The sequence below is a fragment of the Phalacrocorax aristotelis genome, chromosome 2 (assembly GCF_949628215.1).
Source record: "Phalacrocorax aristotelis chromosome 2, bGulAri2.1, whole genome shotgun sequence".
Taxonomy (NCBI): Eukaryota; Metazoa; Chordata; class Aves; order Suliformes; family Phalacrocoracidae; genus Phalacrocorax; species Phalacrocorax aristotelis.
Genome location: NC_134277.1, coordinates 104,239,463 through 104,266,239, shown reverse-complemented (window position 1 = coordinate 104,266,239; position 26,777 = coordinate 104,239,463). Strand labels below are relative to the sequence as shown.

The 26,777-nt window shown below is 38.3% G+C and overlaps 1 protein-coding gene and 1 long non-coding RNA gene across 4 annotated transcripts in view; both read left to right on the top strand.

Annotated features, from left to right (window-relative positions):
- The window catches only part of ZNF407 (zinc finger protein 407), a 350,717-nt gene that overhangs the window by 13,639 nt on the left and 310,301 nt on the right, over nucleotides 1-26,777 (top strand). For 2 of the 3 annotated variants that reach the window (XM_075084575.1, XM_075084577.1), the window contains exons 2-3: nucleotides 12,055-16,782; nucleotides 22,607-22,721. In XM_075084575.1, the coding sequence (XP_074940676.1) occupies nucleotides 12,055-16,782; nucleotides 22,607-22,721 (4,843 nt within the window). Of the gene's footprint in view, nucleotides 1-10,578; nucleotides 11,752-12,054; nucleotides 16,783-22,606; nucleotides 22,722-26,777 lie in introns of those variants that run through there. The other variant, XM_075084576.1, reaches the window with a different exon arrangement.
- The window catches only part of LOC142053242 (uncharacterized), a 5,575-nt gene continuing 1,557 nt past the window's right edge, over nucleotides 22,760-26,777 (top strand). The window contains exons 1-2 of the long non-coding RNA XR_012659144.1: nucleotides 22,760-24,907; nucleotides 26,146-26,258. This is a non-coding gene — a long non-coding RNA (uncharacterized LOC142053242). The remainder of the gene's footprint in view (nucleotides 24,908-26,145; nucleotides 26,259-26,777) is intronic.

Below are 26,777 nucleotides of genomic sequence, written 5' to 3'. Positions count from 1 at the left end.
CTACTGTTACAAGTGAATTCCTCTCCTGCTTCACATAAAAAGCAAAAGAATTTGGTGCTTTAGAATGAGGAAGGCTGCAGAGCCGACAAAACAGGAGTTGCATTTGATTATCAAGTATTTATGGAATTTACTGGAAAGTGAAAATCTGAATCATAGTTCTTGGAAAAAATAGGATGTAATGCTGGAGTCTTCTGGAAAATACAAGATGGAACAGCACACTTTAATATTAGGCTTCACTGTAAAAGACACAAAACAATGGTTTTGCTCCTGTTTGTAAGCTTTAATTTTAGACCGTTGTCTCTTTTCTATTGAGAAGTTCTATAGCACTTGTTAAAAGTGTTTTCCCGGGATGAATACCAGGAAAATGACTTTGTGACCGAAACACAGGACTAAATATTCTTTTTACTATCTGAGAGGAAAATGGGCTACGCCAGCACCCTTTGCTGCAGGAGGCAGCCCGTTTGGCTTGCAGTGTGCTTCCTGTGCCCCCATTGCTCCATCAGAGGAATGGGCTGGGTCTGTGATTCGGGCTGCTCGGTCAGCTGAGAGCGCAGCGCTGAAATGCTGCACTCTCTGCGGTGGGGAAACCTGACTTGGTGTCCTGGCTGCGCTCGGCCGTGATAAATCACACGCAGGCCGCCCATAAGGGTGAGCTTGTGGTCCCTTGGATCCTGGAGCATTTGAGCTGAACGATAGCCTACTTAGTAATATGTCAATTTTTTCTCCCAGGAAAGCATTGGAGCAGGTATAATTTCTTATTCTAGCTCGGTCTCCGGGTACTTGCCGGTGGTTGCCACAGAGTGTGTTTTCTGTGTTCATTAAAACCTATTGATCTCAAGAAAGTTTGTGGGATTGATTTTAACTCGGTGCTTTTCAGGGAATTAGTAGTATTTTTAGCAATAACACTCTCCTAACTTGTTCCCGAGAGAGAGTGATGTATTGAGGAAATAGAGAGGCCACACGCACAAGTTGCAGCCTTGACCTAACTCCTGAGGTCCCCTTGCCCGGGGAAGCACCGCATGGTCCTGCTGCGGCCTCCTGCAATGCCGGGAGCCATGTCCGGGAAGGGTCAGCAGCCTGCTGGACTCCCTGCCCAGCAGGGGTGTGGGGAGCAGGAGGTAACAGATGGGGCCACCGAGTTGACCAGCACATGTCTTCCCAGTCTGCAGAGGAGGAGGGCTGAGGTGCCACCCTGATCACGCCAGCTGATGACCAGGGTAGCAGTGGCTCTTTGTGGCCACCAGGCTCTGGGGGGAGGAGGAGAGACTCCTCTTGCCTTGGGCTCTGTCGCTGATATTTCCTGGGGAGCTGTTTGATAGTGTGGGTGCCAACTGGAGATTTGAGTTTTTGGTTTACCACAAACTGAAGGAAATGTACTGTAGTCTTGTGCAGCTGTTACATGGTGTGCTTCAAAATAATAAGAAGATTTTGCACGCTAGATACACAAGTAACAGAAAACTGGTAAGCAAGGTGCAGTTCTTAGATTTAACAGAATGAAACTGCATAATTTTTGTAAGTATTAGGGAAGGGTTCAGGTCCCCAGCGCAACTGTTCCTGGTGTCGCACTGCATGCACCATTCCTGCAGGAGAAATGAAAATTTTAATTGCCAGGTGAGCCCTTGTTCAGGGATGCGCTTGAACACATGTGCCTCACGTCAAGCTTAAAAGGAATCCTGCTGACACTGTGCACGTGCTTAGGCATATTGCTAGTGCTGGGAGACAGCTGAATTTCAGGGACTGATTTAGGTAGACGCCAGGTTTGATGCACTGAAACAAACAGACGTGGGGGGAAATGGCTGCTCTTGATAAGCAGTGGCATTTGAAACCTTCATGGCAGTTGTTCCCGAAGTATCAGTACTGTGAATGCTTTGGACAAGAAGTAAATGGGGGTTTTATAGGTGGTGGTTGTGTCAGCAAGGGGCTGTGCTTTCTCATCCTCAGTTCCTTCCCTCCAATTCTAGCTGGCTGGGACCTGTCCTGGGGAGATGTGGTTTTGCTGTATCGGCCGTGGTCCAAGATGGATGCTGCTGAGGCATCGCCTGGTCCATCTCTGCCAGGTGTAGAGAGCCCTTTGCTATACCACTGCCTCCTCCCTCATCCAACTCTGCTCTCCATTGGCTGACCAAGAGTGTGTTTTGCTGGGGAGAAGCGGGAGCCTGATCAGCTTTCAGCCTCTCTTCTGTCATCTGCTGGAGTGAAGGCACCTTATGTAGCTACATGACTTAGCTCTGGTGAAGGGCTTGGGGATGGGGAAGGGAAGAGGCTCCATGCTGTGCCATAGTAGCTCTTGGCTGGTGTCACAGGCACCGCAGAAGTCACGAATAATTTTTGTATCATCTCATACTACCAGAGCTTGGACTCACAATGCCACTGTCACACCTGTATGACTCCCATTGCTATCTTGTATTGGTTTCTATCTTGACACAGACAGTGATGGAAATTAGAATAAAATTCAGTGGTAACCCCCTGAACTGTTCAGAGTGCAGCAGCTTTAAAAAGGTGTTCAGCGACTGCAGCTGAAGCATGGGTTTGTTCACCCGAAAGCAAGTAACAGTTACTGTGGAGGAAGCCAAGCTTTGCACAGCTATGCATGGTTTAAGTCTCAGTGATGCTCATATAAGGTTATCAGGGAAAAAAAATCCCCCTATGTGTTGTGGAGGAGATAGCAGCACTATTGTGACTGCTTGCTCGTATTATAAGAAACCATTAAAGAGAAAAGGTGTAATGTGACGTGCAGCCTTCCCCCTGCGCATTAAGGGTTTACCCCCTCTGTAGCTAGGAACTGTGTACAGCTATCACCTTTTTATACTAATTTATAATGATGGATATGAATTTCTTTTTGTTAGAGATCCAGTGATACAAAGAAGTGAAGGCTGCTGCTTCTTATGCTTTGCTGAAGTGTGCTGGAGGACTAAAGTGTTGTGGCAGGGATTTGGAGCAGCATCTATAGCACAGAGACCTTCCAAGTGCACCCCGGTGCGAGGCAGACCCCTGCTTCTACTGTGCTTCTGCCCCATCTCCCTCTGCCTTATTTAAGCAACCAAGCTGGAAAATAAAAACCGAAAAGAAAGCCTGGGTTTCATATGTCTTGTAGGATTGAGATTAAATACTTCCAGTGTGCTCACGTCTATTTTATTGTTCAGAAAAAACAGGTTTTGTCTTTCTAGAATAAGCTAATAGTTCAGGTTGTTGAGTATGTCTTGTCTATGTGCATTAATACCAATGATACAAATACATATGGATATGTAAACGTCTAAGTTGCAGTAAGTATATATTCTAATTGATAATAGTATCGGCTGTCATTTCTGTAGATACGCTTGCCAAAGAAACACGTAACACATTTCTGTTCGATCTGCTTTTCTCAGATGAAAGGCAATTACTTCCTTGTGTGCAGTGGCCACCAGGTGTCATCAGAATGCTTTTATTTTTATTAATTTCTCCTTTTCTTTAGATGCATACGTACACTTCGTATTCTTCTCTGGAAACTTTGTTAACCAACCACAAAGATAACCCTAACTCAGTATGTTACCTATTCAGCCAGAAACTCATCCAGTTCTTTTCAGCTGAACTACTTGAAAAAGCTACTGACAGGAGGAAGACAAGATGTACAATCACACTGAGAAGCATGTGCATATACACACAGAGATTATTACATGCATTCTTGGCCCTGGTCATTCAAAAGGCGGAGATAAATACAGTGTGCTAAACCATGTGGGCCTGGGTTACCTTAGTAGAATGTCATTAAAGAGCCACAGGCAAGGCAATTAAAATGATTACTCAGAAAATACTAGTATTTAAAGCATGTTGAATTTCTCTTTCCATCTTCTGCCATTCTTTCTCTTTATGCCTTTTCTACGGTTTTGGTGCCCTAACTTCACATTAAATGTGGTGGGTTTTTTTTTTTTCAAATATTTATTTATTTAGCTCTGGATGTTTGGCATACTTGCAATAATTGCGGGTAAAACATATCCAAACTGTTATCAGCCTACCTTTAAAATGGTATTGGTTAGGTTCTTTTTTTTATCTTCAGTGAGCCATTGCTCACTGAATAGCTGCGTAATAAATAACTGAAAAATGCTCAATATCTTGTTTTTAATTTTGTTTGGTATATGAAAAATGAACACCATTTCGATGCAAAAAATGCATTTTTTTTCCTTCCCCCCCCCACTTCCTTGCAGTTTTTTCTAGTTCCTACTTCCTTTCTGCATCTTGGTTCAACATAAAAAAAAAAACAAAAAGAGAGTTCTGGGCTATCAGCTGGCAGAGAGCTGGCCATTTGTGTTGGCCTTTTCACCTGTGCTGCTGCTGCTACCTCCTTGGGCCTGCTCAGGCTGTGTTAGTAGAGAAATGTGTCCCAGGCTGTGATGGCGGAGGCTTCTCGTTGCTTGTCATGTTGGCCCATATTATAATACCATATCACAAAGCCATCTTTTTTTTTTTTTTTTTTGTCTTTTAAGTTTAATTTTGAGCAAAGGTTGATGAAAATTTAGTAAATCTTGGCAAGTATTAAACACCAGCATAGCAATCTAGGAAATTCATACCCCTTATATTTCAAAGTAGAACAGGGCTTTTAGGACCAGGTTTCTAGGGCAAAAATTCCAAAAGCCAGTTTCCAAGTAACAGCAATTTCAACTTAGTGTTATCTTTTGCTGCCAAAGTGCAGGAAAAATTTAAGACTTCAAACATCATCTTTTTTTTCAGCTATCAGCATGTGATGGTGCCTGTGCCCTTCCTCTGTGAGTTCTAGTGCAGTCCGCTGTACGTAAGAGGGTCTTACAGCCTATGGTAGAAGAGAGATTCAAATTGCATTTACTTTTTGCTTTTCTCTAGTTTTAATTGGTCAAGTTGGTGAGAATTGCATCTGGCATGAAACCGTGTCATTTTGAGAGTTCCCACAAACTGCAGGACTCATTACTGTATGTGAAAAATGAACATTTATTTCCTGCAAGTTTCCTTCATGGACCTGATACACTCTCTAAAGTGTTTTGAGAATAAACAGTGCTTTTCATCCATAAATATCACAGTGCTATACGAATATGGTCTTGGATCCTCAGAAGTTTCTGTTGCATATTTTTATTGCTATTGTTATCTATGCCTCACTCTAGAAATAGTAAAAATTCTTTGCATTTACAATTTAAAATACACAGACCATCTTAAATTTTCAAAAATTGAAAATCTGGGGGTTATTCAATACTTCTTAGGAGATGCTAGTGCATTTCCTCTTATTCTCTGTCTTGGACATGCCTACTGATTCCGACAGCATTTGAAATGAGTGTGTATCCCTGTCTTTCTTGTCTGATTCCCTCTTCAAAGCGGATATAATTGGTGGTCATTGCTGAATTTAACAACATCTGGCTGTTCCTGAAACGAGTGGATGATGGACTAGGGAGCTTTCCCTTTTTCTCTTAATTTTTTTTGTGTGTGTATGAATTAAAGATTTTGTTCTTTATGTCGAATTCATGAGAACTTCCTTTATGTTGCCAATTTCCACCCCCACCAGAGTTACTTCCGGTGATTTGGAAGCAGAAGCAAGGATGTGAGTTGTAATGCAGGGTGTGTTTCCCTCTGATGCCATTACCGTTCTTTCTGATGCCTGTGAGAAAGTGAAGTTAATGGGTGCAAGATAACTTGCCGTTTTGAGTGATACTCAAGCGATGACTATCACTGGGCTTTTTAGTTTGTTACTTTAACTATTGTAGATACGTCAGTGTGAAAGTTTCAGTGTTTTTAGCCATTGAGAGCCTGTAGCTTGTTTGGAAGTCTCCTGTGGATGTTCTGGTTCCCTAGGAAAATGAGTGGCTTTACATGATGAACAGGCTCATGATGCAAAGCTCGTATTTTCCCTTGCAGCTCCAGAATGCCAGAACTTCTTGTTTGTAATGGTTAGCATCGAATACTCCTCAAAATAAAGGTGATCTTTGTTCCATTTGAACCAACAACCACGTTGTCTTCTGTATTACTGAGGAGAATATTCTCTTGGATTGGTCGCTCTGGAGGAAGTGACATAACTTTGTAAGGCCATAAGACAGACCTATGATTTGATTTAGGAAGGATGTTATGCCCTTGAAAATGAGATGTTTAGCTGACGCAAAGGCCGTGTGTTGAGTTGTTCACATTCAGTTCTGTGCAAGCTATTTAAGGAGCTCATTAAAATGATCTTGCTTCATTGTATCCATGATTTCATTGAAAGAATTAATTGTCTGAAAAAAGGAAATTTTTACTGGGGAAAAAAAAGAAACTCTATTCTCCATATGCTGCATCCTTTACAAACACTGCAGATTGGGCATTGAATACTTAGAGATGATAATACGCTGACTGAGAAGTGCTTTGGGAATTCTAATGCCAGGATTATCATAAGAAATAAAAACCAGAATGGAATTTAGTTCTTGTCTTTGGGTTCTTCTGTACAATCCATACCCCTTCCCTTAAAGAGCTGGCAGATGACCAAAATGAGAGTAAATAAAAATGTATTGAGCATCAAGTTAAGGAACTTTGCAGTTCATTACAGGTTTATGGATCATCACTAAATTGCTTGTCCTTCTGATCTTAAGATTACTATCAAAATTTTGTCTGAGGATTAGGGCAATGCAAGTCTTAACGTTAAAAGTCTTCGCTGCACTGCTTCCACCCTTCCGCATAGGGGAATGATATACTATTTTTTGGACTAGAGGAAGAAAAATAGAGAAGACACTCAACCAAAATATTCTCTATTTCCATCAAAGAAAAGATCTTCTGTCTGCAAATGACTGATGCTTTTGTATAGAACTGTAGCAGATACTATATCAATAAACAAAAAAGCATTGTAGGAAGAATACAAAAATCTGTGTTGTTATCTGGTAAAAAATGGTGGTGGCAGCTCAAGAAGTAGTATTTTTCTCTTTTTTTTGTATTTGTTTTGTTCTTTATAGGTAGGGAGATGGTGCTGAATTGTGACTGTGGGATGTCTTTTTAATTGGATTAAATATTGAAACAAAGACTCTGCAATTCTGACCATTTGGATATCCCAATGCATGAAGGAGGAGAATCTTTAGCTATATTGGTTTCTGTGACACAGCCGAAGTATTGTGCATTATGCACTTGTAATTCAAAAATGTGTGTCTTCTCGTATATTTTGTAAAGGTTTGGATATCTGGCCTATGCAGATGTAGCATATGTAACATAAATATTTTTCTTTTGAAGATCTTAAAAACGTGTTTCACTTCTTTTGGATACACAGAAAATAATTGAAGAAAAGCTTTTTCTGTGCGCAAACGGTGAGGCCACAACAGGTTTCCTTCCAAAACTTAGGAAGAGCAGTGTGCTGCAAGAACCTTAAAACGTGTTAGGTAATGTATGACTGTCTCCAAGCAGAAGAATTTGTTAACCTGAAGCTAATGTGGCAAATTAATTTTTGGTCATATCCTTTAAGAATCTGTTCAGCTATACTTGATTTATATGAACATTAACAAAAGATTTATGTTACAAAAAGTCAACCCACTTTTGAGTTAGAACAGCTTCATTTTGAACATCAAATATGATGTTAAGAGAGAGCTGTTTGACAGAACCGGGTTTTCAGCTACAGAAATACTGAAGATTTGGCTGCTGTCTGCTTAGCTTGGGCTCGGTGCTCTGCTCTGGTGGTCTACTGTGTTGTACCTGGCGATACCATCGGTGCAGTCTCGGAGCCTAGATGAGTCCTTTCTGGTTTATTTATGCAATACATTAAGTGGTTACCTATTGTTGTGCTTTAGATACCTGTTACTTGTAAAAACATAACCTGAATCTTTAAAAGGTGAAGGTAGAAGAAACACAAGAGCTTGCATCTTGCATCTTTTTAGTCTTGTTGATCCATTAATAACGTAGTTCAAGAGCTGTTCTTCCCCGCTGCTGCTGCTGTATGAGTTTGCCAGCATTACACTGATATCAAAAGGCTTACTCAGCCACACTGATAAGTAGGAGTTAGATTTAAGCATGTGCTTAAGCTGCTCTGGCAGCAGAGGGTAACTTGGCACATCTAGAATATGGTTTTGGTTACCAGTTGATTTAACCAAATTCCAGATCCTGATTGTTTGCTTTTGATGATGATCCCTGTGCCAGACCAAGGTTAATTTTGCAAAAACAAACGCATTTAACTTAATGTATCATGTCGTCACGGGGACTGTACAGACTCAGAGTGCTGCTGATGCCTTCTCTGGTGCATCGGTTTCTGTATTAATACCAACTGTAGGCTAGCCCTTAATTAGTGTAGTGGCTTTGACGACAGCAGAGGTGAATTGGCTTATGCAGACTGAGGATTAGGATCACGCAGGTTTGTGACCAGTTTGTTGCTTTGACATTGTCCTCCTGTCCTGTGGCAAATCTGAGAAGGGGTTTTCAGGAGAGAAGCTTACAGCAGGGGAAGCCCTATGGGCTGCTTTTGCCTAGAGGAGGCTTATGGTATGCTGAATATATCCTTCAAGTAGCGATAGTCATTGGTGGAATAGATCTGTGCAGGAAGCTAAGGGGTCTGCCCGCAGCTCCCTTTGGGTGTGAGGCCCTACTCTCCCATCAAGGAAGCTGAGGCCTATGCTACTGAAATTGTGTTAGAGACACAGCTGTGTTAGCTGAGCGAAGATCGTAGTGGGAAGAAACAGAGACATGGTTCAGTGTTGTGGTCTAGCTCTTCTCTGAGATGTGGAGAACTGACCACAGCTCAACAAATCTCTGACTATGGTCCCAGCAAAAAGTAGTGACAGTAGCCATTGTGAGTCCACCTCAGAAGATGTGCTCCTTTCCTAAAGGCAACTTTGAGAGAAGTAAAAGATACTGAAGGCAATTTAATTCCTTAAATTAATTAATATAGGGGTAATTTTAGAGAAACTGCCTCATAGTTGTTTTCCTTTATAGAGAATTCTTTCTGGATTATGGTTTCATACAGGTGCATACTCCCATGTAGCGATATTTTGACAGTTTACGTGGAGGTGGGACAGACACAAATTTAACTCTAGGAATGGTGAGCAGGGGGAGATTATTTTCGTAAAAACTCAGATGTGAGGTAGAGATGAAACTGGTAAAGGTGTATCATTAATTGTTGTTACACCTAACTTGTGCTCGTTGCTACACCTAACTTGTGGTGTGCAGCCAAGGAGCTATTGCCTTGCTAATACTTGTTATTAGTTGTGGGATAGATGTGAGGCTGTTGACTTCATTCAGAGTACCGCTTGTAAATGAAGTGGAGTGCATCCCCTGTCTGTGTGCTGGAAGTTTATCATGTAATGAAGGGAGAGATAAGTGTCTCCATTTACTGTTGACTTTGAGAACTGAAGAATTAGGCAAGAAGTCTGGGGGGTAAGGCTCCTTTGTATATTTGTATTACATATGTGACTTTTAATTTCATACTGAAATTATTGGCAGCACATATGAGATGTGTTTTGCATTTTTCACTTGGTTAGCAACTAGTTTGTAGTTGTGACTGTAAACAGTTTATGAAGATAAAACAAGGGAAATACATAATTTTCCTAAGCAATTGAATAAAATCCTTAATTGATGGAATAAAGTTGAGCTGAAGACAAGATTGGATGCCAGAACTGGGATTGTGGTCCGGGATTTTTGGCAGAGACAGAGCAGGATTGACTTCTGTTGGAGAGTTAGTGAACAAATGCTGAGAAATAAGGCTAAGCCTGCACATACTGCATGCAAATAACCAGCCATCTTATTTTGATGCGTGCGGGTGGCTAGTGCAGATGAGCCAAATCTACGCTGGTGTGGCAGAAGAGGCATGTTCTGAGACTACTGATACCTGCCTGTGACAGCTGGGAAGCATCCACCTCCCGTGATTACTGTATCTCTGGCTGAAAGTGGCTTGTGATTTCTGTCAGATGTTGATCTAGGTGTGACAGTGCTTTAAGGTTTAAATCAAATTATAGGATGGCTTTAAGTAGGCATGAAGAGTGTCAGAAGAGGACATGGCATGGAGCCACCAGTCCCCAACTTATTAATATGTCTTGAATGTATGGATTTTTGTTGATGGAGAAACTCCTAATTACCCCCGTACAACCTTTGATAGTGGAAATTTCCAGCGTGAGTGTTAGTTCACTGCTGGACAGGTTCTCTGATAAATCAGATGGTCTGAGAGGAAAGTATCCTATAAAGAAAGTGGAGAATTGGTCTGAGGCTGCAAATTGTCCTGTACAGCAAAGAAAAAATGGCTGTTCTTCTGCAGGCCATGCAAAGGAAAAGTGGTCAGTTCTCAGTGGTGGGCTGGGAACCTGCTGTGGAGGTGTAGTGAGGCAAAGCACCCACGGCTGCTGCATGCAAACAGTTAAGCATGGACTTGTGGCAGTCATGACTGCAGTAATTTCTTCGTATTTCCCAAGTTATATAAATAAAGCTGTACTGTAGTTAAACAACATAATTTTAATCAGATTTTTTTCTGTACCCCAAGCAGTGCTTATAAACCTTTTCAGGGTAAGTTTGCACTTCAAAGGCTTCATCCTGCTATTAATTGCTGTAGCATATTTGAACATACTTGACAATATGCTGACTTACACTAGCTGAGAATATAGACCTGATTATTTTACTTCTGACTAACTGTGATGTTTTCTATCATGGTTTAGTGAACAAAGAAAAATAATAGTGTGTAAGAAACAGAAAAACACAATTAGAGAAACAATATCTGGAACCTCCAAAGGGCTGTTGTGATCTGGAGGTGATTGTTCTCTCATTATTTAGGTGTAGCTAGCTCCGTGTAAGTTTGGACAGTACTTTAGCTCAATGAGAGACCTACAGTTGAAAACCTGTTCAATGTATACAACTACTGTGCACTCAATTCCTTATAGACCTTCCATAAATTATTATTAAGCATAAAAGCATTTTTTAACTTCCATATGTGATGTCCAACAGATTTGAGTATATTTCCTCAGTTAAATACTTTCTTACTTACCTCAAAAGTAAGCGTAAGTTTGTTTTTTTTTTTTTAGCATGTACTTGAATAGGTTTTTGTAGCCTGCATTGTCTGTATCAACATTGCAATTACTTAATCTTGTCAGGAAGTACTTACAATTGTGGTCATGGCCTCATTCAGTGGGTAGCTGAACAAAAAACTGAATACTTGGATCTGCAGCAAATTGATGTTTAAATCATAGTGTAAAGCACATAGATAAACATTTAGTATTTAATCATCTGTTAAAATGAAATGCATTTTCAATTCTCAATCGCTTCATATCAAAATGAAAAGGTAATAAATGTCAAGATTTGATTTCCCACCCCCATCCCTCTTATAAACTGTGTTGGTAGCATCAGTTTTCCAGTGGTGACATCTTTTTGGGAGCAGAAAAGTCATGCTGGGCAGTTGAGCAAAAGCCTTTGGTAACTGGATGTGGGTGGTTAGTGTTTATACTGAGGTTCAAAGATGCTGCCTTCTCTGCACTGCTATTTCATGATTTTTTTTTTTTCTGCTGCTGCGCCCCCACTGGGAAATGAAGTTTTAGAGGGTATTTTAGGAATGATGGGGAACTATACTTGCAGCATATTCTTTTAGAACATGGCTCTATTTGTGTTTTCCCTCGTTAGCAGGTAATCTAAGCAGAGGAAGGAAAGAAAGCTTTATTCTTTCAATGTTTAACATCTATGTTGGCTTTGTTTTGCTTGTTGTTGCAGTCATGGTCATTTCCTCCTTGGAGCTGTTAAATTTGGGAATGTGGATTTCTAGCTCAGGAAAAGTTGAACATCCCATGGCCAGTTCTCTGAAAGCTGTTAGTGTTCCATGCCCTAAAAATGCTTCCAGAAACAAAGGTTAGGCTTGTCTGCCCAAGTTTAAGCAAGTAGTAAATTACTTCGTTACACAAAAACTATTGAAGCTAGTGCTCACTCATATGGTGCTCATCACAGTGAGAGCTCTGTAACCAAGTGCCTAGAAGTTGGTTTGATTTTTAGATGTCATAAGTTTAGACACCGTGCTGAAAATGTAGCCTCGTATCTTTCATTGTGTCTGTCTTCCTGCCATGATTTTAATTTGCTATATTGCTTTTTTTTTTTGACTTGAGTCTTTTAACTTTTGTTTGTGCATAAATGACTAATAACTCCTTTGTTTTATAGGTACTAAGCCAAATGATCTCCAGTTGATAATATCACTGTTAAGAATGGATGGGGAGGAAAATAAGAAGAGTGATGATGTTGATGAGAGTTTACAAACTGAGTTGACAGAAGAATCCCAGAGAAATACATCAGGAGAAAATGCTGGATGTGACTCTTCATCTCAGCAGAAAACAAGACTTACATTGGATGAAAATGTCTCAAGAAAAAGAAAGCAGAGTTCTTTAGAATACATGAAAGATAGTGAAAGGAAATTGCTCAAAGTTGTAGCTGGAGAGGCAAGTAGTGTAGTAGCTGGAGCTGTAAAGAAGGAAGGAGTCACCAGTCGTCTTGGTGATGACATATTTAATTCAAATTTCCTGTGCCTACATTGTGATTCCAAATGTGCTGATGGTGCCATATTGAAAATTCTCAAGGAAAATAAGCACTCAGAAGAGGTGCCAGCTGCTGTTCGTGATAACTTATCTTCTTCAGAAGAAATCAGTGTTGGCTATATCATTGGTAACATAGACAAAGATCTTAAAGGCAAAATGAGTAATCAGTGTTTACCTTCCTGCTCTGATATGGAAAAACATGAACGAGAAAGCCCCTCTAAACAACTCAAAGATCAAACGCGTCCTCACTGTAGTTGCACAGCTGAATGTAGTTCAACATTGCATGCGCATGTTAAGCAAGATCATGAGAAATCCAAGATATTTTGTTGTGAACTTTGTGGTTTTCAGAGTGCTGATGAAAATCTCCTAAATTCTCATTTACTTGGCAAGACACACCATCGACGCCAAAATCTTGCTGCACGGGGAGGATTTGTACAGATATTGACAAAAAAATTCTTGAAAAAACAACAGTCTATAGCAACCAAAGAGAGGAATGTCAGAGCAAAACCTGGGACCAGTAAATTAAAGGCAAGAACTGCTGATGCAAAAGAATTAAGTGTTTGCAGTGCACTGAAAGGCTCAAAAGTAAGCTTGTCTGAACAAAATGATGGCACTGAACTTGTTGAAATTATATCATCTTCGAATGTTCCCACTGAGAAAACAGATACTGTGACAGAGGAAACATTGCTTTCTTCCGGTGTAGAAAGAAAATGTGAAGTCAGTACTGACAAACTAGACATACCAGGACCCTCAGAAAATATCTTGCAGAAAGCGGAACGCCCTCCAACTACCAAAAAGCTAGTCAGCAGTTCAAACATTACAAGGAGATTTGGTAGACTGGAACATAAAAGAAACGTTGTCTTGTTAAGGTCTTCATTTGGACAGAGTAGGTCTTTTAGATTAAAAAGGCAGGTTAAAAGAAGGTACAATTTGTTGGGTAATAGTAAGAGAGGCAAGTCTGAAACTCAGAGAGTACACATGAAGCATATTGGCAGCACACAGCTTAAACCTGGTGATTCAAGCCCTATGTCACATACAGACTTAGGAACAGATGCTAAAAGTAGTTGTAATACTACTTCAGAAATTCAAGATCTTACTGAAGACAAGCCAAATATCTTTTCTCCGAGCCCTACAGATACTAAAGATTCTGATGTTAAACTTACTGCTGATCATGGTGTTCTTCATACTTGCGTTGATTGTGGTCATGTTTTTCAGAACAGAAAAGCTTTGGAAATTCATGTTGCAAAGCTTCATGCAAAAAGGATCCAGTTTCATTGTCAGATGTGTTGTTATTCCTCTGGAGTCAGGGAAGACATGAAGCAACACTGTCAGGACAGTAAACACCAGATGGGTGGTTGTAGCTTTAATTGTCAACTCTGTTCATTTACCAGCTTGAATGTGATCAGCCTGCGAAGCCATATGAGTGAAGCACATAATATGTCCCATAGTTGTCCAACTTGCCTTCTTTTTTTTCAAAAGGAAGAAGAGCTGATAAATCATCAAAAAAATGAGAAACATGATGGTTCCTTATTTCAGCAAGCTACTCCATTGAGTAACAGTGATCGGACCTTACAAGTGGTAACGTATGCTGACTCAGTATCAAACAATAGCCAAAATCTTGCAAAGGAGCTGGACGTATCAATGAAAGCAAAAACTTCAGACTCTTCCTTTGTAAATCATAGAAATGAACTAAAGCATTCTGTTCTGAATAAAACCCAATTTCAATGTAAAAAGTGTTTTTATAAGACAAGATCTTCCACAGTTTTTACAAGGCACATAAAACTCCGACATGCACAGGAGCATCACTTCCTTTGCAAAGCATGTAATCTCTACTCATTGAGTAAGGAAGGAATGGAGAAGCATATCAAAAGAAGCAAGCACCTTGAAAATGCCAGGAAAAACAACATTGGACTACGTTTTGAAGAATGTATTGAAAAGGTTTGCGTTGGTGTTGGTGGTATTAAAACAGTGGTGGATCCTTCCATTTCTGGAAGTGGGAATACAGGGTTAGATAAAGAAATTATACATGTTTCATCCTCTGCTGTGGAAAACATATCGAGAAATAAGGAACTAGTTCCGCTTGATCAAAGGATTGGTGAAAATGAATTGGTTTTAGCTAATGCACCCAAAAGAGAGAAACCCAAAGGCACTATTTCTAGGACATGTACCCATTGTGGTCTTTTGGCCTCCAGTGTTACAAATTTGACTGTTCATATCAGACGAAAGCACAGTCATCAGTACAGCTATTTATGTAAGGTTTGCAATTATTACACTGTAACCAAAGGAGATATGGAACGCCATTGTGCAACCAAAAAACATAAAAGTCGTGTTGAAATAGAAGGATCTGGAAAACAGAACTCGGAGATCATCGTTAGCCCTGAAGGAGGTAATTCTGAATTTATAAGCAAGAAGGCTAACAGCCCTATGACTGCCTTGTATGAACACGTTGAGGATGGTAGCCAGTCATCAGATTTGGAAAATTCTGTCTTAGACAATCAGGAAGTTGAGCAAAGAGATGCTGAGCTAAAAGTTGTAAATGCCAGTGGGCTGCCAGATCTGGAGGATACTAGCAATCCATTAAATATAAACCAGCGTATACTTCTGGAGCCAGCAAGGGTTACTCAGGATGGTGACCCATGCTTCCAGGGAAGGGCAATGGGTGCAAACAACAAGAAGTGCGTACACTGCAGCTTCATTGCTCATTCTTCGTCTTCTTTAGAGCTGCATGTGAAGCGAAAACATACAAAACAATTTGAATACTACTGCATGGCTTGTGACTACTATGCTGTTACTCGCAGAGAGATGATTAGGCACGCAGCAACAGAGAAACATAAAATTAGAAGAGAATCTCATGTTTATTCTTCTGCGGAGGAAGCAAACACAGCAAATATCACTAAAGGCAGCGCTGCTTTGTCTCAAGAGGAGCACCACCACAGTGCAGGAGAGCTGAAAATTGTTTTAGGTGAAAAAAAATGTGCCAATGACGCAGCAGAAGGTGATCATATGAGTAAAAACTTACCTGAGTGTATCGTCTTAGATGGAAATGCATCTCCAGGAGTGCCTAAAGGTGGCAGTTCTCAAAATGCAGTAGAAAGTGAACTTGAAGAGGAGTCTGAAAATGGAGGAGAAAACCTTTTTTATGAAGTGTTCCAGCAAACTCCTCAGAAAAACAGAGTTGTTACACTTGACAAGGAAGTATCACTTAATGAAACAGGTACTTGTGAATTGCAGAAAAGTAGGCATGGTCAGGAGCTGCTCAACTCAGATGGTGATTGCACTGCAGAATATCAAAATAGTTTAAACTGCACAAACTTGAATTCAGGAAAAGGTGAGGAAAGCTTGGAAGCAAATAGAGAAAACCCTGAAGTAAAGTGTAGAAACACAGACATTCTCAAAAAAAAATCACTGAAAAAAGAGAACCCACTTATGCTAACTCTTCCAGAAACAAGTAGTGCAGTAGAGCAAACCAATTTTGCTGGAAACGTTGGAGAAATTATACAAAATATACATAGTTTAGAGGGTGACAGAAGTTTCAAAGAGGATCCTACTGGGGCGGAGGAAGAAGCCCTTATGGAAGCACAACATGAAGCAGAAGTAACTATAAATAACAGTGTTTGGGAGGCAGATGGCTCAACAGCTGAGGGCATGCAAGAAAGTAGTAATGAGGCTTTAGGAACAGTTATCAGTGCTGATGATAAAGGAAAGGCAATGCATAATTTTGGCAAGTTTGATTCTTCTATAGTGAGGTTAAAGAGCCATCAAGATGGGGAGGCCGCTGACCATTCTGGTGAAGGACAGATGTCAGATGGAGTGAAAGTTAGTGAGCTCACAGTGAAAGCAGACCCTTTACCCACCAACGGTGGGAAAAAGAAGAAGTCAGAAGGAGTTTCCCTTGGGGAATCGACACGTATTCGCTGCGATGACTGCGGTTTTCTAGCAGATGGTTTGAGCGGACTAAATGTTCACATAGCCATGAAACATCCTTCAAAAGAAAAACATTTTCATTGTTTACTCTGTGGAAAATCGTTTTACACAGAGAGCAACCTTCACCAGCACTTGGCCAGCGCTGGGCACATGCGAAATGAGCAGGCAAGCGTGGAGGAGCTGCCCGAAGGTGGTGCTACCTTTAAGTGTGTGAAGTGCACGGAGCCCTTTGATTCAGAGCAGAGCTTGTTCCTCCACATCAAAGAGCAACATGAAGAGCTGTTGCGGGAAGTGAATAAGTACATCATGGAAGACACTGAGCAAATAAACAGGGAGAGGGAAGAGAATCAAGGCAATATCTGCAAGTATTGTGGGAAGATGTGTAGAAGTAGCAATTCCATGGCCTTCCTAGCTCACATCCGTACCCATACAGGTATGGAAATTCTCTCTTTGCAAGTGGTCTCTTTCAAACAGAGCGAATTACAGCATTGGTCTTTTTCTGCTTCTTAATCTCTTTAACATTTCTTATGAACTGGCTTTCATATTGCCTGATGAGCCCCTGATGAAATTCAAAATTACCTAAAGGGGTATGAAAATACAGTGATCAAAGGGCAAAAAATGTAAGAACATTTTAAGCGCAGTCACCCTTCTGCTTTTTGTTTCATATAGAGAGATTTCCTTCCCTTTAATCTAAATTGTAACCATTAATTGGTTCTTAAATTTATATAATGAAGCAGTGGTGGTTTGAGAGAACAATCAGCTCTTCTTTCTAACTTCCTCTTCCTTGCAGTTGTTTAATATCCAAATTGTTTATTTCATTTCAATTCAGTTACACTTTCAGCATTACATAATGCTTCAGGATAGACATTTGATATTACATCATTCGTAAACAAATACCAATAAGAAGCATCCAGAGGTTTTTGTAGAAATAAGTTATGTGAATTGGAATTGGTCAGCCTTTTTGGAAGGTGGTGTGTGAGGCTGATGTGGTACACAGGGGTGTAGCATCTGATTTAGTTTCTGTGCTGATCACACTTCCAATTCATTTTTATGTTTAATTTTAAGTGGAAAATTTAAAAACATTTTTGTAGCAAAATGCATAAGCTGCAGTTCTAAATTTATGTAAAAATTCACTGCGATGTTTCTATAAACCTGCCATACATTCTTTATTTTAAATAGACAGCTTTTCTAAATCACTGAGCTCTGCTTAGACAAGTGGTGTCTCCATGGTTGAATTTATGAGTGGATTTGAATAATAAATTCACATTTCAATGAACATATTTTCATTAAAACTGTAAGGTTTATTTTACTGTACTTTTAAATAATGGCTTATTATGGAAGCTATAGTTTAAATTCATGCAGTATTTGAAACTTAGTGCATGGTTACAAGGGAGAGAACAAAAAGGTAAGGAAAAAAGATACATATAAGAATGATAATTCCTGGCATAATCCTAAAATAGTTTTTATGTAAAGGCGAGGGCATAACTGGACAACAAAGTTTAGAATTAATCTTGGGGAACGCAGACTATGTATTTCAAACCTTTCAAAGTATTTTACTATAACCACAGTGCTCATGTATGCCAACAACTCACACACTGAATACCTCCAGCATTACTCTGTCCTGTCGATAACCTAGTTATCTGTATTGCTTCAGCTAATACCCACCTTTGAATGCAGTGTTAAGTCTTTAGAGGGACGGTCGTGTTCACATGGTCAGAACAGCTGTATAAGCCCTTAATATGCCCTCTTACGGCAGATAAAACTGAATAAAACTAAGGGGGAGGATGCTAATGGAGCTCTCTTTAGAATTCTTTATGCAACTGTCTGGTCAAGACATGTTGCTTATAATTGATGTGTCCATTACTTGAATTCTCTTGTAATTATAGTCAATAAGTCTTGTAAATGTGTTAAAGCTCACTAAAAGCATACAAATTCAAGAACAGAGTAAGGCTAATAATTTAAAATAATCAATGTAGGCATTTCAGCACTTAATTTCCCTTGTGTGTTGATAGCTGATCATTCTTAATCCATTAAGATTTATTTAGTCGTTTACAATGCAAAATAGGTTTGCACTGGTCACTTGTGCCATTTGAAAATGTCCACCAGGTTAAGTGCAGAATGTAGTCCATTAGTCTTCCTTGACTATATGTATTAATTGCATTTAAAATCAAGTTAATGTGGATGTGAAAGTGAGGTAACTATCAATATATGACAAAGCAACCCTACTTACATAAGTTACATCATTGATTGTAACATTTAGTAAAAGTTAGTGTACTTTTTAACATCTTCTGTGTAGGTCTTATCATGAAGTATATTTTTATTGTGCTTTTGGATGGCCCTAAATATGCAAAGCAGTAAAGGAATACATTTCATTTTGCAAGTCATTTTTCGGCGGTGCTTGTGGAGAGGGTATAGAAGGGTTACAGAATAGAGTTTTATCTGCCCTCTTTCTCACGGCACCTTTAACTGAAATGCTTTTCTGATGCTTTGTTTATTCACATCAATAGTAATGTGGAGACTTTTATTAATAGTTAATGGGAAGAAGGCTTTCTCTTCCAATCTATATTTCATATTTGTGATTTCTTTTGTGTCTTATAGAACCTTTCCTTTCACTCTGTATTACAATGGGTGCAGTGAATAAGAAACAAATATATTTGGGTTTTCGGGACTGGTGGCAGAGGGGACTGACCTACTCCACCAACTGTAGATAAACTGACTTAACGTTGGTGAGGCAAAGTACAGTATTTCTAGCTTCTCACCTGTACCAGAGTAACACCAGTTACACAATAGGAGCAGAGCTGCACATTTCCCCATTTATTGTTCTGATTATGTGCTTTTTAAAAAGATCTTTCTTCAGCATTTGGTTGTGCATATGTATGTTCATATATGTATGTATGCGTAACCACATCCAACTCCTTGCCTTTTTTTTTTAATTGAGTAATTGGTGATGGGTTGGGGGGGGTGGGGGTGGAAGGGAAAGCAAAGTTGTAGAAAGATACAACTAATAATTTCCATTAATAGAGAAATAATGTTTCAAACTACCGTTAAATAATGTAGGAGATTTTCACATTGCAAATGAAAGGGAAGCTTTGCTAGAGAGGAGATAACAAGTAAGTCCATCACATGTTGACAAGTGAAAATGAGGAAGTGTAAAGAAAAATAAAAGGAGTAGTAGAGGTGGAGGACTTTTTAGTTTGCAATTGATGCAGGTCCCATAAACTTAATTAACATTCAACATCTGAGGAAAAATCACCTGCAACCACATCATCTTTGTTTCATTTCTCATCAGATTTCTCAGTTAACGGAAGGTTTGTTCAATGTAAGTGTGGTATCTTACTCCCCATGTCCTAAACGTAGGAGGAAATGGTACGATGATACTTCATGCATCTCTGCTCACTTTGCCTTGGGCCTGAGCTAGAGACACAGCTATGCCTGCAGGTGTAGGTGATGTTGCCTTTGGCTGGCTTGAAGCTGAGGCAGTGAATTTTTTAATAGTTTTGAGTCTCTATTGTCTTAATGTAAAATAAAGACTATGAACTCCAGTCTTCACTATAAAACAGTAGCATGGCTTGTGTCTGTCTAACTTGAACTCTCAAAAGTAGTCTATTTTCAATTTGGTGTTTTTTGTGATTTGGTTTCCCCTTCTCTCCCCCCCCCCCCCTTGTTAAAAGCCTTATTCTTTACTGCTACCATCAGAAAATATATACTTTGTTTCCATGCCATAACTTGTGGGTAAAGTAATTATCAGCTTTTTTTTTTTTAATAATTTGATTGGAAAGATGCTATATTGAAAGTATCATTCTCATTTTTCTGTGGACTAAAAGCCAAGTGTGAACCCAATACTATCACATCTAACAGCATATGAGAACTGTTAAAGATTGTGATAATAGAAGTCTGGCTAAGAAATGGTTAATCGCTTCAACATTGTTTCAGATAGCCTTATGGTAAATACAGACTTTTTTCCCCCATTGGTTTAACTCTTAGTCTAATGCTTTTATCTTAAGTGTAAATCTTGGATTGTTCCATCCAAGAACATACTGGAACAACTTTGGCACCAGCAACCTAAAAGGGAGATGTACTGCTTTTGTTTCAGGTGACAGGTACTGACTGGAGCCTGCCAGCATTTGAATTTTCATGGAGTTCAAATGGAGCTGTTAACAGATATTCAGCTCTGGAACTGAGAAATAACTGAAAAAACCTCAAGGCCTCAGTGATTTTTGGACGAGAGCAGTCAACAGAATAATATATTTCTGTATTGTCAGCACACTGTAGCTACAATTGGTCTGAACTAGAGTTTATCACAGAGGAGTTGTGTAAATGGAAGCCAGCAAAGGTCTTGTATGGAAGCCCTGCAGGACACCTGCAGTAACAGTATGAGGAACAAATTTACAATTTAATCAGTAGGAGAGAAACTAAGGGAACACGGGATTGAATCCACATGATATTTGAATTCTGTGACAAAAAAGAGCAGTATAAACACCAATAGATTTTAAAAAATCCCCTCTGACTGTGGCCTTGATGTTATTAATTATGCAACTAGTCTTTAGGATCATAAGTTAAAATATCAACTTTTAATACTCTTTTTATAGAATGCAAAGATAGGCTATTTTTTATTTGCATGGGTCTCTTTATAGAATGCAGTGTTGATTTGAAATGTCACCAAATTCATGATTAATTTAGTTTTATCAGGATCATTTAAATAAACTGGGGTTTTTCAGTGTGATTGATAGAATGTGATTGCTGTTAGCTGCAGTCTCAACCTGCTTTTGACATTTAAACATATAAAGCTGACTACGTATAACCATTCAGGTGCTAAATATATTTTACATCTACTTCCAACAGTAGAAATGGAAGTATTAAGAGATCTGGCTTCATTGTCATTGAACTGTGAAATATTCAACCTTGTCTGCCCGTGCTTAGTACTGTTGACTTTTTTATTTCAGGTAGAAGATTAAAATTAAATGCTTCATTTTTCGTCAGCTTTTGGGAATTAAATTGAAATTTAAGACTCTAAAAATTTTTACTAAGATCTTCAATTTCACCAGCGGATTCTTGGAGGATATTCTGTTTTCAAGGGCAAAGCAAAAAGGTTCATTGATCAAGGATGATATAGTGCAACATTTTTCTTATCAGAGCTCTTTATGTATATTTATTAAAGATCACACATTTCATATTATGCTTAACTGTATTGGAAGAAGTACTTCACAAAACATATACTAAACATAATATGGAGACTCTGTGACCATATTGTACTTCTTTTTAACTGCAATTCTATAATTTTGATTTATTGATTTAAGGATTTAGTGGTCAGAAAATTGGAGAGCGCTACAGCATGCTTTAGGATGGTGCTGCTATGTAATAACGTGGGGACCGACACGTGCCCAATTTAACTACTCCAGTAAAAAAATTTATTTTTTCCATCCCCGAGAGAGAATCACTGTTAATTAAGATAGACAAATAATTTGATTTTTTGCTGAACTGATGTGGTACAAGAAATAGGCTGGTACTTCTTCCCTGCAGAAATAATTTCAGAGTTCTTTGGTCTGCAGTAGACATTTAATATTAAAGTTTTTTCTTGAAATAAATAATAGCCAAAATGTCAATACTTCTGGTTTGCAGAATAATCATAAATTCTTGACCATAAAACAGTCATAAAGGCATAATATTTTATGCACTGTATATTCATACATTGCATGTCATTACAATAGCTAGGTGATGAATCATTTTCTCTGTGTGACAGAACAAATCTGAAATACCAATGCTAATGTGAAATCTATTCAAAGTTGGAAGACTTGTAAAATTACTTTACTTTAAATATATTTGCTTAAAAAAACAAGTACATTTTGCCGTTTACACCAATATCAAGCCACTTTAAGACCATTACCTGAGTTTCAGCATTTGGAAATGGGGAAGGGTGTAGAACAACTTCTGCCGTCTTGTCTTCTCATATTAATATCTTGTAGAGTTTTCTAATAATTAAAAATAGAGAATAAATTGTTATTAGAAGTTGAGAGTAGTTTCCGTGATATTGAACTTAAGGAAACTTTAAGAGTAATGTATAGTGGGTACCGTCTGTGCCCTGGGACTTATAAATTTATGTACAAGATACTTTTTTTGTTAGGAAAAATCTCAAACAGGTTAAATGTGGGATAGGCTCTTTTAAAGGTTATTTTTTTTCCCCAGGATTTTTTATTTCTTTAACCGTGGGTGATATATTATTCTAATTCAACTCATATCTTATGCTAAATTTTACTTAGGATCAAAGCCATTCAAGTGCAAGATATGCCACTTTGCAACAGCTCAGCTCGGAGATGCCAGAAACCATGTCAAGAGGCACCTTGGGATGAGGGAATACAAGTGTCATGTCTGTGGGTGAGTAAATTGAAACAGTCTCCACCATGGTTAACCAGGAGAAGAGTGCAGGATATGCATTGTTTCAGAATTGAGAACTCTGATGTGAGCAAGAGTGGCTAAAATTATGCATGCATATCCTCCTTTCCATTGTTATGGTAAATTCCTTAAATACAGTTATGACATTCTTTTCCCACTTCTAATCCTGCACTGAAGATGAGCAATTTTATGGGCTACAAGGTCAATTTGAACCTGTAATCTGTAAATTGACTAAATTATAGGATGTTCATTCACATTGCCAGGGAGAACTGTAAATTCCATTTAAAGACATAAAAAATATATAATATAGACTTTACTGTGTGGGGTTTTTTCTTTTGCTATACTGTTATAATTTTAGTACCATTAACAGATTTCTGGACTCCATTAGGGTTTTCATTCTTTACGAAAACAAAACAGAAGACTGATTTTTCAAACAAACGGATCTAAAATATTGCAGGCCTAAGACTTTAAAAATAAATTGAAGTCTTTTATGTATGCTTGTGTTCTTGTTTGTTACCCAAAAAATCTTGTTTTTCTTTTTTACTTAATCGTTATTTTCTCAGAAGGATCGTTCATAATGTTTAATTGTCCTTCAAATGTGTTGCATTTAATAGGAGGCATTGAGACTCCTTAATGCAAAACTAATTAATTTAGCAGAAATGTTTAAAAGGTTTTAAAATGCCATGGCATATATGGTACATCATAGGACATTCGAAGTTGGATTTTAATACCCTAGTTCTGATTAAAAATATATTTTAATGTTATTATGCTGGAGAAATTAACTAATATATGCATCATATAAAAACATTTTACTCAAACCTATGTAACCTGCTACAGCAGTCTTACGGCTAATGTGTAGAACAGCACAGGTTCAATTAGATGATGCAGTGCACACATGAATGGTGTGGTGTGATGTTGGGGATAATATTCAGCAGGAGGGGCTTTTTTAGCCTTAGCATACCGATCGACTGCAGGACAAAGTGAGCTACACATTTTAAAGGACAAGTGAATCTTCAGCTGAAGATGCAGCTGAGTGATTTTCACTGATTCATCCGCCTGTTTTTCAAATAATTTTGCATGCAGCGTTATGAGATACTTTGGCTGGTTTTACTCACTTAAGAAAATTAATTGCTGACTTCTTGAAACAAGAAATAAAAATGTATGAACCTAATTCTTAAGTCCACCGAATATCAGTAGTAGAATAACTTGTGCTACTCTTTCTTTTGCAGCATGTTTAAAATGAACATTATGCGTGGTAGGCTATTTTATGTTGTTTGAAAAATCTTATTTACTATCTCTGCTATATGGATTGCTGAGAATTTGGCATGGAAGATAGTTAACGACTACAGATCCACGAAACTGTTTAGCTAAGGCTAAGCTCTGTTCTTTAGAAGTTGTCAACAAACTTGACAATGGTTCTTTATTCAATTCCCTTTTAACTTAAACTGAAAAATCATCATATTATTTAAGTATGTTATCGTGAGAGGAAGAGTCAAAAAATCTCGAAATAGCTAATACTTTATCTTTTATAGAAAGATGAAGATAAAAATGTTTATGATTTGGCACAGTACCTCATTTTTTCAAAACTCATTCCTTCACTTCAGGACTGTCATGTTCTCAGAATCTGTGGCAGAAATTACACAACTCTCAGTTGCAATTCATGACCGTTATGCAAGAGAGAGAGCAAAACATGTATGGATGATTTGAACTGTGGACTTGAATGTTAGTCACTTTGCTAAGCTGGTTGTTTACTATATGTTGCTGACGTGTCATACCTGGTAGCCAAGCAGGTACTCATTTTCCATTTCTGTGTAGTATTGTATAGCTAATTTTCGTCAACAACGTGAAGCTGTGCTATTTAGATATGACAAAACAATCACCTGAAGAGACATATACCACAATACCCTGCGCTCACAAAAATCTAATTTATATACCTGTTTAAATAATCATCACATTTCACTTAATGTGCACCAAAAATGTGTTTTAAGAAATACACATTAACACTGGTTTCATTGGAAAAGACATTTTTTGTACTGTAGCTAACAGTCCTGAAGAACTGAGCAGGATTCAAAGGAGGAATGACCAGAGCAGTTTGAACTGTAGTCCAAATAATGAATATGCCATCCTTAAATGTGGAAGAAGAGAAAAGAAGTGTAACAGGCTGTGCTGTAAGTCTGCTATTTTAATTGAAAGGATTGGGTAGTATGTAGGTTAAAAAAATAAAGTAGCAACATTAAAAAAAAAATTGCTAGGATTGGCTATTGGATTAGTGGCACTATAGAGCATTGGTACATTAACACCACTGACAATGTCAATTCATTATCATTGATGGCTAAATAATCTTAGAAATGCTCAGTGGACCTATTAGTTCCTGAACATAAGCAGCTCATGCTGCATTTCTTCATTAGCTTTAATTGCTATAAATTTTACCTTTTTAAAAATCATGCTTTAAAAGGTGAAGTGATCTTTCAGGAACATTAACTCCGTAATTTTGTCACAAACAGAAGGTCCTGCACTATGTTTTCTTTTCTGCAGTAGTTAATATTCTATCCTCTGACTTTTAGATTCATAGTAATAAGCCCTCTGCTAGTTGCGAGGATAAATTGTGTTTCAAAAGCTTTTGAATCTGCCTGGGCACTTTTTAAAGGTGAAATGTCAGTGCACCATCATCGTGTTGCGTGGTCTCAAAATACCGTCTTTTTTTTTTTTTAATACAAAAATTCTCTGGAAATTCTTGTCTTTTTAAAAAAAAGGCAGAAAGCGGTCTCTGTGATGTTGTTTAGGAAGGGTTTGCTGTGTCTCAATTTTCCAACTCTCATATTTACATGATACAAAGTACACAATATATAATTCACTTAGTTGTTGAAAAAGGCCGTAATTTTGCTGTGTTGTTTTATTTTTTTTTTTAATTGAAGTTCAGGGTTTGTTTTTCTTCAGCTGCACAGCAGAAACTACATGACACAGAAATTGGACACTGCTAATGTTTTAACATTTGGAATAAACCGTCTGCTACTCATTTCCTTATCGCAGATGTGTGTTAATTGTTTTCTTTTCCATACCCATGGCTGTAAAATACATCCCATTATTTCAGAGGCAGTATCTATTTTCTGTGGGTAGCAAACTGCTGCATATTTGAATTTAATTTTTGAAAGTCTAGCTCTGAAATTGGCTGATACCGTGGGTCAGATGAGCAAATCTTGGTGGCCCAGCATTTAAAATTTTTGTTTCATTTGCCTGGTGAAATGCAGTGAAAAGGCTTATCATGCACTTTTCAAATTTTATGCCTCAGGTAGAACATGAAAAATGCATTATTCTGCACTTGAGATTTTGAACAGAATTTATAGGCAATGTTTGATTTAAAAATGCATCTGCTATTCCTTTGCCTTTTTCTTGCCTTTGCTTTCAGAAACAGAATTTTTGGGGATGTAGTTACATGTTTCAAGTGAGAGTGGCTGCTTCTTTCTTTTTTTTATCTTCTTTATGACTTCTTAAAAATCTACTGAGGAAGATGGGTATAAGGTAGGTTTGGATTTTTAGGAAAATGTTCAGTATTTAAAACATGCACATAAACATTTTTTTATTACCTTCCTAAAAATTGAAAGGACATTTGCAATGACGTCTTTATTAGGTTTATTCCACCTATAGTATTCCATATCTAGTAGTCCAGTGCTTTAAGAACAAAAGTAAGTATTTGTGTACACAAAGGAATTTGGATTGGGGTGGAAAAGGTTGGGTTTTTTTCTGTATTTTGCTGAAGTAGTTCGTTCTTGTGGGTTCTTTTGGGTTTTGTTTTTTTTTTTTGGCTTTGTTTTGGTCTTTTGGTGGATGGAGGTATTAATCTCTTTTATTTTCTGCTCCTCAGTTCTCAATTTGCTTTGATACTCCTTTTCCAATTCATTCTGGAGATGTTATAAGATGTTCTGCTAAACAAGTGTTTTGCTAAATTTGGTTATTTTTTAAAGCCTCATATAAACAAGCTCTAAGAAGAGTTATAGTGTCCCAAGCATGCGAATAACTTCGCTTTTGGTGCTGCTGTTA